The sequence below is a fragment of the Rhipicephalus sanguineus genome, chromosome 11, assembly GCF_013339695.2.
Source record: "Rhipicephalus sanguineus isolate Rsan-2018 chromosome 11, BIME_Rsan_1.4, whole genome shotgun sequence".
In the NCBI taxonomy this organism is placed as follows: Eukaryota; Metazoa; Arthropoda; class Arachnida; order Ixodida; family Ixodidae; genus Rhipicephalus; species Rhipicephalus sanguineus.
In genome coordinates, this window is record NC_051186.1 from 78568359 (window position 1) to 78582774 (window position 14416).

The 14416-nt window shown below is 47.4% G+C and overlaps 1 protein-coding gene across 3 annotated transcripts in view; it reads right to left on the minus strand.

Annotated features, from left to right (window-relative positions):
- The window catches only part of LOC119374780 (medium-chain acyl-CoA ligase ACSF2, mitochondrial), an 86729-nt gene that overhangs the window by 20524 nt on the left and 51789 nt on the right, over positions 1–14416 (minus strand). The window contains exons 14-16 of one of the 3 annotated variants that reach the window (XM_037644963.2): positions 12285–12426; positions 8145–8255; positions 6584–6870 (exon numbers count right to left, since the gene is read on the minus strand). In XM_037644963.2, the coding sequence (XP_037500891.1) occupies positions 6745–6870; positions 8145–8255; positions 12285–12426 (379 nt within the window). In that variant the 3' untranslated portion in view covers positions 6584–6744. Of the gene's footprint in view, positions 1–6583; positions 6871–8144; positions 8256–12284; positions 12427–14416 lie in introns of those variants that run through there. The other 2 variants (XM_049411284.1, XM_049411285.1) reach the window with 2 other exon arrangements.

A 14416-nucleotide genomic window follows, 5' to 3' on the forward strand; every position in this document is an offset into this window, starting at 1 on the left:
GACGGTGCCATGAAAGGTGGTGGTGATGGAGGAAGGGTGTCCTGGCTTCGTCTGACCAAAGATCAGCAGTGGGTGACCGTAAACACACCCTCCCCCTAGTCTTATCTTACATACCATGTGGGATCGAGGTCCCGCATCAGCAAAGGGACTTTTTAAGACTTGCCCTCAACTAGTACCCGCGGGCAGCTCATGCGCCAGCGACATCGGAACAGCACAAATGTGGTGGCTCCGACCATGACGTGCACGTCGCGAGTCGATGTACATCGATGGCGCATAACATTACTATAATAAGAAAATCAAAATGTGCTTCGCTATGAGAGGTCCCATGTCGAATGCCACATCTCCGATTTCGTCACAGCAGGGGAACGCTGAATTGAAATAAAGTCATATTTTATAGATGTGTTGCAACATTAGGTACATTGTTAGGAAAAGGAAAACACGAGAACATTTAGTTTTTTTTTCCTTTTGAAGCCGCGCTGTTCACCTTACATTATTGTAAAAAGCCCAAATCTTTATGTTTCAACGTCATGTCGATGTTCCAATACAGCCCAAATTGGACGGAATCATAAGCATCAAACCTTGGACAGCTCTTGAACGGAGCGCATTTTCTCTTCTGTGAGCGTACTTATAGAAAGTGGCCTAATTAAGCGTTGATCGACCGCGCAAGGGGCGCGCTTCTTGCATATAGCAAGCAACCAATGCGACAAAATAAAGTTAATGAATATGTAATAACGGCAAAGGAATGGGCAGTTGCTGCGACGGTGGCTGAAGTTCAACGAACACTCTCAGAATCGCATGTTTGTTGGCAAATAACAAAATGTTTGTACAAAGCGAACGTTAGCTTTATACATAACCGTAATTCATTATGTAAGCAATGTTCAAGCAGTTTACAGAAAGCCATTCAGTGAGACAATAACCTAAAAACATGACTGAAAAATTGTACATCGTAATAACTTTTCTAGCGCAGACAAACACACGGACAACGAGAGCGAACGACACCAGCGCTACTATCAACTGAAGGCTTTATTCAGCAAAGGAAAACATATATAACCGACCATATGTCACCTGGTGTCGTTCCCCCTCTTTGTCCATGTGTTAGTCTGCGCCAAAAAATTTATTACGGTGTGTATGTACCAACTAGCTCGCCTTTCAGTATTACTCCAGTTCAATTGAAAAATTGTGTCACACGCAAAGTAACACAAAATTCGGGCAGACAAAACTCATGCTGTTATCAATGTCCGTGAAGAGTTGCCACTGGATCAAGGCTGAAAACTATGCGGCTGTTATAACAGTGGGTAGCCTACGCTGACCGAGATTACGCAACGTTACCGCTGAGGTTATTTGTATACCATAGACAAATGCAAGAAAGCTGAAACAACCAACCAATAAAGGTCTTTTTTTTTCCTACCTCACGATCTTCCGAACGCCTCGTTCCATTGACTAATGAAGATGGTGTCGATGCGTTGCTGGAGTGCGAAGGAGTGCACGGCTCGCACACGTGCACCGTCACGGGAGCTGGATCACTCGCAGCGTCCTTCTTGGGTGTTGCCGAGGGAGTCTGCGGTCTGCTGTCGTCCGAAGAGAAGTCTTGCGCGGAAGGTGGCTTCTCGGCTTCTTCGGATTCACCAATGGGGATCGGTGGCCGCTTGTCACGAGAATCGCGCTGGTTTTCCTGCGGGTACACACGATGATACCAGAAAGAGGCTTGACGTGGTGGGCTATCGTCGAACACGGAACGTAGTCGCTATAGAGCCAACGTTTCGAGAAGGAGACAAGTATTTTCTTAGAAACGTCGTCTCTAGCGATGCTTATCCTTGAGCAATTTCTCATCGTGTGGGGATATGCGTAAGGCAAACAATCACACTGTTGCGAAATATTTCGAGCGTTCTTGTGCTTGTTACTTTCACTATGGTGCTTCTTGAGCAATAAATTTTGTGGCTGCTATGCATTAGTTCTCAACAGCGAGACTAACCGAGCTGATTACGCGAATGACTATTCTACCCCTATAGAAACCTCATGACCACGAGGATGTTTCTAGAACAAGTGCAAAAAAGTGAACAAGCTCTAAATCTGAAGAAAGAAGGTTCGTTCCTGCTTCAGTTGATTCCACATGCTTCTGTCGAATTCACGAACGCACCACTATTGAGTCCCCGACGTAAACTGCTATACTTAGACGCCTCATGGTGCACTCACGGAATGGGAGCCGTTGGCGGTAGAAGACGAGCACAAGTCGGGCACTGAAGATGCCACGCAGGAAGTCCCACTTGTGGAAGTGTTCCCAGCGGGACACGTAGCCTCGAGAGGGGGGCATCTGGTACGAGGATTTCTTCACCGTCACGCCTAACTCCCTCTTCAGCTCCTTCACGAAGTAGTCGCGCAGCCACTTGATCTTATTTTTCACGCTTACCACTGCGATAAGAAAAGAGAGCGCTGAATTGAAGTGACAGACGCATGCAGTAAAGGCACTCCGTATCGTTTTGCTTATAATTAGAGAGATGTGAAGAGGTGATTTGAGACATGACGTGATTTTACCACGTACACCAGATTACCGTCACTAAGGAGAGCTGCAATGCTAATTGACGCAGTTACTGACAGTATTCAATGTTGGTACATTTCGGACGCATGCTTCGGTCATACATTTTATTAGGCACCATTTGAAACCCATACCAACGTATGTCACTGCCACGTACGTTCCAGGGCAATTGCAGACGGCTTTCCTACGCTCAGGTACCAAGAAGAAATGTTATAAAAACATGCATATGCACAGAGGAGATATATAGTATTTCTCGCGGGGGGGGGGGGGGGGGGTACCAGCTATCGCAGATAAACGCTTCACGCGCTTTCATTTCGACGCCCCGTCGGCGTCTCGTCATGAATGATTCTCGGAATGCGGTGCTGTACACATATGTCAAATACGCTTGATTCTGCATAAATGCTACATATTTAAAAGTAGGCGTCTAATGGCAGCGGGTGTTACGTGAAACGCCCGACTGCAAAATATGATCTTCAATAAATTCAGTGCGACTAGTATGAGCGAACATCTAAAAAAAAGATATTAAGTGACACGGACAGAGTTGAGACAAGACACACAGCGCTGTGTGTCAGGCACGTAGCCAGGATTTTTTTTCGGGGGGTGGGGGGGGGGGGGGCCCAAGGCCTAATTATTGAAAGAAAGTCTTTTCATGGCAAAAAGAAAAAAAAAGTTGCCCGGGAATATAAAGGCTGGACGAATTTCGGGGGGGCCCGGGCCCCCCCCCCCCCCCCTTGCCTACGTGCCTGCTGTGTGTGTCCCGTCGACGGTGTAGTCCCGTCTCAATCTCTGTCAGTCGTCTTCAAGCCGCATCCACATCGTCGTCAACAATATGAATTTGTCATACGAACGCACATGTGTACGTTATAGCTATCCCAGAAGGCGATTCAGGGCAGGCTCACCGTCAAATTCGTCCTGAATCCTTGCGCGATGTTGCTCATGGCGCGTTCCGCCTGTCCCTGTCGCGGGTAGTGCGGGTGACCGGCTATCCCAGAGAAGCTACGTGTGTCGCTCGTAGAGGCCGATCAGACGCGTCTCCTTGTCGCTCGTCCAGCGCTGGTTGCGACTATCCGTCGAAGACGTATCCATGGTCTTGTCCAAGGAAGCGGCACTCTGCTCTGACGAACGCCTTTGTTCTTGGAAGGAATTATTCGCACCTACTTGTCACCAAGAACAGGAACGCCTGTCATCCTCGCGCTAGCTCGTCTCGTGGCGCGCGCGAGGAGATTTACGTAATTGATGGGGGGGGGGGGGGTACGTATTTTTAAGGGAGCGCCTCCTCTATTTAAGGAAAGGAACTTGGTACTGTTTCTGTGGCCCAATATGGAGAAGGGCTGAGCGCCAAAGTGAAGAGATTAGAACAATAATACAACATAAACAGAGCGTGGCCTCGGCGATCCCTGCAGGAGCTGATCGCGGAGGCCACGGAGAGGTGGTTGGAGTTTTAAACCAACCCGTGCAGGTGGCGTCCACACGTGTGCGACTTTATGCGAATTTGATCGAATACGCGATGAATGATGAATGATCCGCTCGTTGCGTGCAGGTGCCACGATGGGAATGAAAAATTCCTTGTGAATGTGCCACCACTGTGGTAGAAATCATGCAGAACAGAAATTCGCCATTGCTCCAAGCGTTTCTGGACTGCTGTCGGGTTGCCACCGCGTTGTTCAAGGTGACAGCATTTTCTGCTTTATCCCCTACTTATTCCCTGCGTATTCCCTGCTTTATATGTGAAACAGCATTTTATGTATGTCGTATGAGAAAGAGCTTCACATCGTAGTGTCGCGCCAAAGAAATGTGGTAAAAATGGCACTATGTAGACTTCGTCGCTTCAAACATGCTATTATCGATTTGCGCACGCAGAATGACAGCGGTCACGTCGTTGAGATCTTTTTAAGGCGACATCCACACGTGGCTCATGTGTGAAATAAAGATGGCTGATCCCTTTGTCATAGGAATCGGTATAACACGAAAGTGAAACGTGTCGTCACAGAAGTAGTTGATTGCTTTAGTGCATTGGTATATCAGAGCTTGTATAATGCCTATTGTTCTAGTGGCACATCTCCGTAGCGACGATTCCACCGCAGCGCCTTGGGCGCATTTGAAAGTGGAATAAACGTAGTTTCATTCATTCCGTACCGACGACTAACGCCCATGATCATGATTTAACGCTTGCGGTAGCTGAAGTTCTTAACATATACGTGGACACCGCATATGGTGAATCCGGCGCGAAGGTGGCTTCAACAAGCACGTAATAAACACTGATACTCGATATGCACTCCTCCAAAGCGTCGTGAAACGCGAAAAGGAACGCTACGCGCGCCGTGTCTTCCCTCTAGCCTGGCAGTTAATTCTCACAGGGCGAGCGGGGAACGCGGTGCGACAGCCAGGCAAGCGTCGGAGAGCTATTTTTCGATATGGATGGATGCTATGAGTGAGGGTAGGGCTAAAGCCCTCCACCTCGCGGTGTGTTAAGCGAAATTACACTTCTATTGGAAACGCGCCGAACGGGATGGTCGCAGCAACGGCGCGTATTTTTTTTTCGAGCCTGGTGGCACACATGTCACCACCTCGTTATATAGGGACGCTAATAGCATCCATCCATCCATCCATGCAAGAGAACTGTGAGAGGAAACTGTGAAAGATAAAAGGCGCGCTCACGTAGCCTCCGTTATGTGTTTGGCAGTAGCTCAGTGGGCTTAATGCCCGCCAGCCATCGTCGCGGACCGAGAGGTCATGAGTATAGACTCCTGTCAACGGAACTTTTTTCTTATAGCTTTTTATTTGCCATTTGATGGCATTCATTTTGCTGACGTATTTCCGTGACGGAAATACGTCATCAAAATCTTGGTGGACCCCGGCATAAAACACCTAGTGTTAAAAAGAATACTGCTTCCGCCATTGCGTGAAAACGTATCGAACCAAAAGCGTGCCGCTCGGGGGAGGGAGGGGAGGGGCAAATGGGACTTTATTCGGTAAAGTTATGGCAAGCGATTCGATGTGATAATCAGTGCATAAGAAGAATGAAGCGTTAATAACATGAATTAGAGGTGAATGAGATGCCCTGTTAATTAAAGGTCAATAAAATGTGAATTAACATCGCGGCGACCAAGCACCGCCAGGTAGAACCAGTGCTAATGTATAGACGACCGAAACAGGCCAAGTAATAGAACTAACAATGGAGTCGAGTAAATAAAAGTAATTTAATGAGTGTCTCGTAGGAGCATAGGCTTTCGTGTACACTATCCTTACAGCGTTAGGTGAGGGGACTAAGTTGTTTACTTTGATTTACTTCCTCTGCTGAATATAGAATTGTTTCGAAGTGGACCCTACGATGTTGTTAAAGGGCATATGGCTGTAATGAAGGATTTTCACATGTTCACGATGAACTGTATCTATGATAGTGATTATCGCAAGTGCCTGATTATCTTACATCCGGAAGCAGTCTTTACGGCTTTTTTAAAAGCTTCACTGCTTAGTAATTGTTGACAAAACTATCAGTAATGCTGATGTCGTTGGATTGGCCTACACGCGCACGCGGAAATATCTGAAAATATAAATAACGCCACTTACGGTATCCTATAGCGCTCGTTGTAGGTGAAAACTCATGGCGGCATCCAGCCACGACTGGTTTTCCTTCAAGCATAGAGTTTTCGAGTATGGAGCCAGGCTATTCTGGCTTAAAAAATTCCGGCAGATCTCACGCATTGTGGGGATTGATCATTAAGTGGACTAAACAGTAATGATTGAAGCGGAGCGCTCTGAGTTCACATGCAGAGTTTTATTTCGGGCAAGCAATCACTCAATATAATGCAGTATTTACAGTGCTTCTTTATTTAAGCAGCATTGAGTATACATAGCGCTTGCCGGACAAATCAAGTTTATCCTTGTTCCTTTGGCACATCAGGTTTCCCAGTACTTTATATTCCGTAACACACGTTCACTCCATTTATCGCACCCCATTTCATTTTCTGTTACGCCTGTTCTGCCTCCGAGTTGCAGGTCCGCCGTCTAACACACATACGCAGCCATGAGACGCCTTTAGGAAGGAGGAATGCGATGACGCAGGGCGTTCATCAGCGCGAGTTGCAACAACGGCTTAAGGAAACCTTTTATGGTCATGCGAGACCGGAGTCGTCGTTCAGTGGCCCCCAGTGGTACGTCTATCGCATGACGACGTAACATTCTGTCGCCTAAGTTCGTCATGAGTAAGTTCATTTGACGAGTCCTAGCATTTCTGCAGCCAGCGGGCGCATCTTGGCCTTTTGCGGCTTCCCAATGGCCGTCCTTGGCACGTTCGGGTTGTAGACGAAGTAGCGTGGGATCTTGAAACGAGTGAGCTGCGAAGAGCAAGGGCAACGCGTAAAGACACAAATCAGGGTGACGACACAGAAGCTTATTTATTTATTTAGTTATTTACAGATTACCTACATCGCCATAGAGGCGTTATTTAGGGGGCGAACAAAAACATAACCAGTCATAAACATAACCAGTGTCGCTCGAGCAGCAACTATGAACTTTGATTACAAGGGGCGCGGTCGCGATCGCTGGCGCGCGCGCTATCTCGGCAGGCATCAGCGGGCGGCGCGTATACCCTACTACGTGCTGCGCTCTGAACGCGAAGAGACTGCGAAAACCGCTTCACTCGCCTGGAGTGGCCGTATTCTCTTACACCAGCGTTTTGTAGAGTTACGCAATACCGGATATAAAAGTGTTAGCTGCCAGCCTTACTTCGTACAACATTACAATTTGTTGCTATAGCATTCATTGCTTCGCCCTTGCGGTGAAGCTGTGGTTTATTCTAGGAGATTTCTCCTTATGGTCGGGGCTTGTCCATCGCCGTAGTGGCCGCTAGTTCTCATTGCTCCCGCTAGCTTGGCTCAGCGAACGCTCGCGCGGAAGAGAAGTCTTCTTCCCCTTGTTCTTCGAGCGCCTTGATGATGATATTAACGCAAGCAAAACCACATATAGCATAGCCAACTGTAGCATGCGGCGCTCGCTCCACTCCGGCGCGTGCTCTGTTTGATAGGAGACCGCTAGAGGGCCACAACTGCGCGCTTCCTCTCTCTTTCGACAGTCGTCAGTCAGTGCGTTTCGATACTAATAACATGAGCGAAGAAGATAAGGCGGTGGAGCGGAGGGCTCGCAAGGCAGCAGCAGCGCGTGCTCGCCGCCAAGACCGAGATACAAGCCCGCGAAGCCGAAGCAGCGCGGAAACGACGGCAAGGGAACCTCGATAAGGTATGGGCGCGGGATGCAGCGGCCAAGCGCTGAAAGCGGTCGCTACCTGTAGTTGGTGGCGCCGACGCGCGCTTCAAGCGCGATTTCCTCGCCCACACGTTCGGCCACAGCTTCAAGGTCTGTGACCGCTTCTGCTTCGACAACAACCTGACCACAATCGCTACTATAACAGCGTGTCACGTCTTTATTATGACAGTAGAGGAATTGTACGGAACATTCACGATTTAACCGATTATCTCCGAGCAAGCTCCTCTAACATCGTTCACTTTGTGGATATGGTGGGGACTTTTTCTTATCAGTCACCTAGTAAAAGGACATGCAGCCTATTGAAATGTGAGCAACACATTGGAATTAGAGTAGCGACGTGCTTTACCTTTTCTTCGCAGTGCTCTCTCAGTTCTTCATCAGTGACTTTGCCTTTCTCCTTGAGTACTATCCATGCACACAGCTCTTCCCCCATTCGTTCGTCTGGTACACCGATCACCTGTGAACAAATGACTGATGACTTGATCGTCAATCCTAACGAAACGACTTACAAAATAAAAATCACACCATCTCCCGCTAAAGGGGACCATGAGGCGATGCGAAGCAGTGTTTCGGCATGTAGAGCCCGCGTTTCAGACGTAGAGTGGTGAGGGGGAAAGGGGAGAGGGGAAGTGGAGAGATGGGAGAGGAGAGGAGGAGTGGTGAGGGGGATGGGAAAGGGAAATGAGAGGGGAAAAGGGAAGGGGAGAGGTGATGTGGAGAGGGAGTGGAGAGGGGAAGTGGAGAGGGTTTGCGCATGCGCAGTAAGGGTGGTCACGCCGCATACCACCACCACCACCACCACATCTAAAAATAATTTTACGCTAACCGTATTGACGTGGTTGACCATGAAGCTGTGTACCACCATGACAAATGATATCGCAAGATGAATTCAGCGTCTTGGTAGCATTGGGGCTTGCGTTAGGCCTTCTCGTAGGAAAACTGTCGAGTCTTTCCACAACTGTCGAATCTATCTACAATGCTAAAAAAAAACTGCTCGTGTTTTATTGCCGGAGACTATGAAAGACAGCTATTACCGTTACTGCTATTAAAACTACTATTTTTATACGCGTTAGTTTGCGAAAGATACCCCTGATATGCTAGGGGATGGCAATGAACAGCGTTTTTTATAGTAACTCCAAATGACAGGTAAAAAAAAAATTATTCCCGACTTTTCCGGTTGGCTCTCGGTTATGCTTATCCGCTGGCTGATTTGTCTTAGTGCTGTAGTGTCCAACGTTGGTGTGGAAGAGATCCGCAATGAGGCATCAAGGCAACGTTCTCATATGGGCCGCGGGGCCTTATGACCCATAGGTTAGAGGGAGAATCGCTTTGAACACTGTAGGGAAAGGGGATCTTTTGCATTAGTAAATGTGGAGAACTGAATACAGCAAGATAAATAGAAAGGAGACGTCGCAAGCGATTCATTACAAACGAAGAAAAGAAGATTCCTTTTAAGGGCCCCTTTTTCTTTGTTAGACAGAAAATTAATGAGAACGAACAGACAATAATGCCAACGAAAGTATAGGGTTGTGTAATAATTGGGATATAAATGTGAGGAAATTAAAGTGGACGAAAAGATAACTTGCCGCTGTCAGGGACCGAACCTGCGACCTTCGAATAACGCGTACGATGCCCTACCACTGAGCTACGGCGGCGGTCATCCCCCCCGTCCACTTTATAGGGTATATATGTTCATTTAAACCTAGGAGTGTTAGTCAGCGCCGATCGCAGCCATGGCGGCGAGTGTCGAACACTCTTTGTCTGCCTTTTGGCGTCACGTAGCACGTGATATTTTTACGATCTGGCAAACGAGTTTGTTAACAAAGATGAAAGACACAAAAAGGCTTCCACTCGTACGTGTCGAAGACACCGTCCGAATGGAATCATCTCGCCGGCTCCATCGCCAGCAACCCTTATCCTGCATTATTCAGGGTCTCGTTGCAAATTCAGGGACTCCTGCAATATTGGGTCTCTTTGCTAATATCTGCACTTAAAGAACCCCAGGTGGTCGAAATTTCCGGAGCCCTCCACTACGGCGTCTCATAATCATATCGTGGTTTTGGGACGTTAAACCCGAGATATTTTTATTATTATTATTATTATGCTAATACCTGCACGTTTTTCCTTTTTTTGCGACAAAGGAGCAGCAAATGTTGTGGCTCAAGGTTCAGCGGCTGCAAACAAAACCTAATTCAATTTTCTGTTAAACCGTTTCTCTCTGCAATGTTTAGTACCCGGGAAATGTAAAAAAAAAAACCAACGAAATTAACAAAGAAACCAACAAGCAAACAAAGGAAACAAGCAAGCACGTAAGCAAGGAAACAAAAAAATTGGAGGCTACCCTAATCCTTCAATTATCTGCTTGGTTGTGCCATGCGCACGACGGCATTCGTGTACCCTGGTGTATTCCATGGGTTAAATTTGTGTTCCGTCGCGCCGCAGAAACGGATCTCAGAGGCCACGTAAAAAGAGGCGTGTGGTTGCGATATTCTCTGCAAGGTGGCGCAACGATCTTAGCTGCTCGCAAGAAAACCGCCTTCTCCTTCATCGAACTAACTGAACCGATTTTCATTAATTATCGATAATTTAATCATTTATTCATTAAATAATTTCAATATTTGGCATGCAACCTTATGTTCTGATATCTTATGTATCCAATAGAACTCTTCACTTGAACCAGAATCACCGATTTCGTGCCAGCTTTATTTTAAGTGCGGAGCACTTTAGGGGCCCGGGCTGTCGTATGCTGTTGTATGCTGTCGTCGCTTGGTGTAACGCAGGCAAAACCACGTATAAAAAAAAAATAGAGGAAGCGAGCGAGAAAGAGAAAGGGAGAGAAAGAAACGAAAAAATGGGAAGAGAAATAGAAATAAGTGAAAATAAAGAGAGAAAAGAAGACAGAAAAAAAACTGGAAAAGGGAAGAAGAAAGAAACAGGGGAGGAAAGAAAGAGAAAACCGAAGAGAAACAAAGAAGGCTGCTCAGCTCCGCAATTCCTTCAGGCTTGGCCCCACTAGTGCGAGGCTGCCTTTTTAGAAGACTTTTTCTGAATATTTGGAAAACCGGAAGTAAGTGCTCGACCGGAAGTGCTCCTGCGACAAAGAAAACACAAGCAAGCAAGCAAGGCAAGGCAAGGCAAGGCAAGGCAGGGCAAGGCAAGGCAGGGCAAGGCAGGGCCAGGGTTGCCACTGACTTTCGAGTAAATGTCGCCAAACGACGAGCAAAAAGTCGCCAAAAGTCGCCATTTTTTTACACATTTCGCCAAAAAAGTCGCCATTCTAGATATGTGTGGCACACCTAGTAATAAAAATTTCCACTCACGTATAGCCCCGTAGAATACAGTACCATCCAAGACCCTGAAATTATATTGACGTTTCTCGATGCCAGTCGTATCGCCCGCTTCACCATGTGAGTGCATAGTGCTGCTTTTCCGACTAGCCGCAAGATGTGCGTGGTGGCGCGAGGGTGAATGAATGAAACGCTCATGATATCATTCCATCCCTGTCCGCTCGTTTCAAAGGTAAAAGTGTGGTAAACCCTGGGCGAAAACCATGAAAGCGTTCTTTGTAGACAGTTTTACGTACCCTTATATAAATAAAAGGATTAAAAGGTTTATTGAAGGTAACACGACAGAATTCTTACAGCAGTCTTACACCTTTTCATTGTGAACTAATATGATACCGGACGCCACCGACCCTTTCTTATAGTCGCCTATATCTACACGCGTCAATCCAACGCGTTATTAATGATCAGGTTGACAATGTAAAATGTTATACAGCAATTGTTTTCATTGCACACGCTCACTGAGAACAGTGGAAAATGCCTCAATAAATATTCTTTATTGCACAAATAGCCGTGTATCCACCTCTCTTCACAATTCCAGAGCAGTCTTTGCGAGCTGAATTGGGGGTACCGCAACAGTGAATAAGTCGCCAAGCGATTCAGAACATTTGGAGCTTTGGCGGAACAATTGGTCGGAACACGTGGCCAACCCATCGTCTAGCCCCTTCAGAAGCGAAACTTTAGAGAAGCTTAAAAACACCTAAAGCCATAAACTTATAGACACTGCCGCCTCGCGGTTTTCGAGGCAGTCCGCTGACTTACATTTTGCTAAAATGTCGCCGGGGGACGTTCCAGTACCTTCTGCATCTAGACGAATTGAGGAGATGCACATGAGTTACAGGACGGACAAACCGAATGACGCGTAACGTGCACATTCTACTCGTGGGTTTAAAGCCAAGAAAAATACAGAGAATGTTGCCGCTCATTCATTGGGAAGACACAAATCTTAGGATGCATAACTCAGTGGAGACCTAAGCCGAAAATCGCCAAAAATTCGCCAAGTCGCCATTCATAATTTTAGGTCGCCACGGGTCTCTCAAATTCGCCAATTTGGCGAAAAGTAGCCACCATTGGCAACCCTGGGCAGGGCAAGGCAGGGCAAGCAAGGCAAGGCAAGCAAGGCAAGCAAGAAAAATAGCTCATACCAGACTCTCGTGGACGGCAGGATGGGTGTTGAGCACTTCTTCCACTTCGGCTGGGTAGATGTTTTCTCCGCCCCTGATGACCATGTCCTTGATGCGGCTCACAATGTCGATGTAGCCATCTTCGTCCATTACGCCCACGTCACTGCACACACACGCACGATAACGTTATTTAGAGCGTAGTTCTTAAACGAGCCCCGTAACACTTTTTGAGCATGGTGAGGGAATGCTGCCGATCGGTAGTCGAGGCTCCTGTGAACACGTGAGTAAAATACTATGGTACTGCGTGCGGCAGAGGATTTACAATCACTCCTCAAGACAGCTACAAATTTTATAAATACTGGATATCGTAGATGTAACGCGGGGCACAGGGAGAACACTGACACACAAGACAAGTACTACTTGAAGCTACGCTTTACTGTCAAATGCTTCCCAAAGCATTGTTAAAATTTTCCCGTCAAGTTCTAAAGCTCTCTGAGGGTATTAATCTTATTACCTGAATGCGTATGGGGCAAACGTAACCAGAAAGACGGCTGGAGAGCGGAAAACGCAAGGAGACTACGAAACGAGGTAAATGAGTGGAGATAAAGAAACTTGTGGAATAGGGAGGACAGAGAGGGTGGAAAAAAAATCACAGCATATCCACGGGTGAATGATGATGAGTGGGGCGAAGCTCCGGAGGGAATCATCGGAACCGTGAAACTTCCGTGAAATTCGCCCAGTACATCATATAAAGAGTGTGAAACACCGTGTATATGTTAGATGCTCTTATGGCGGAGTTCAATCCGGTGGTGGTGGTTGGTGTGTGGCGTGACACCTTTACTGCGCATGCGCATATCCCCGCTCCACTTTCGCACTCCCCTCCCTCTTTCCACTCTTCCTCTGAAACGCGGGCGACATGCCGAAACTCTCCTCGCGATGAGCACCAGCGCATGCGCGTCCCCTCCCCTCTCTCTCCTCTCCTACGCTGCCCCCTCTCGCAAACTGCGTTCCCCGCTCGCCCTGTGAGAATTAACGGCCAGGCTGAAGGGAAGACAAGACGCGCGTAGCGTTCCTCTTCGAACTTTTATTGTACTGTTGGTTTACGTGGTCCCTTCATTATCACCGCTTTGTGATCGGTGAAATGCAGGGAAAGTGTCCGCTCCCGAGCGAAAGAGAAAGCGCGCCAAGAGCGACCGCGTTCCCCGTTCGCCCTGTGAGAATTAACGGCAAGGCTAGAGGGAAGACACGACGCGCGTAGCGTTCCTCTTCGCGTTCCACGGTCCCGAGGTCGGTAGCATGCCCAACGAAAGCCAACGGAACGCGATCGTGCGAGTGCTCCGGCTTCGCATCGCCTCATGGTCCCATTTAGCCAAACATCTTGCTCAAGGTGTGCTTTGCGTTTTTCGTAGAAATAATTTCTTTATCATATACATTAAGACCAAAAGTTGAAAGGTCACTAGAGTATATCGCCCGCAAAGTATGTCTTTTAGTGTGATTAAATCAAGGAACACTACGATGCCTTGTAAATTATGATATCTAGTGAATTGCTCATCTAGTGAGCAATTCATTAAACTAGAGCTGGCTACATACTACTACTACTACAGAGGAGGGAACGACCCACACCCTAAGGAGCTTCGCCCCTAAAACAGGGAGCCAGCTAGTTCTTAGACAGGCTGGCTGCCCTGTGCTGAATCGCCAGCACGCAGGTTGTCGAAACGAAATGTTTTAGGGGCGAAGCTCCTTAAGGCGGCACCCGTTCGTCCCTCGTAGTCGTAGTCGTAGTCGTAGTAGTCGTAGTGCGTAACCAGTCTTACGCTTTGACCTCCAAGGTGGTGCCGGTGGGAGATTTTTCCTGTGCGTTGTTGAACAATAAAAAATTTGCAGCGTGCGCGTTAACTAAAAGCCGAATTCTTCTGTCTCTCATTCCCCATTAGCAGCCATTGGCATGTTCCAGTAGGAAACGTTAGTAGAAGTAGAAGTGTAAGTGTTAGCTAAAAGCCGACTTCTTCTGTCTCTCATTCCCATTAGCAGCCATTGTTTACCTCCAAGGTAGTGCCTGGTGAGATTTCTCCTGTGCGTGATTAAACAATAAAAATTTTGTTCAGTACGCCGTTGATTGACGAAATAAACCAACGAAAGACGCCAGATGTTTT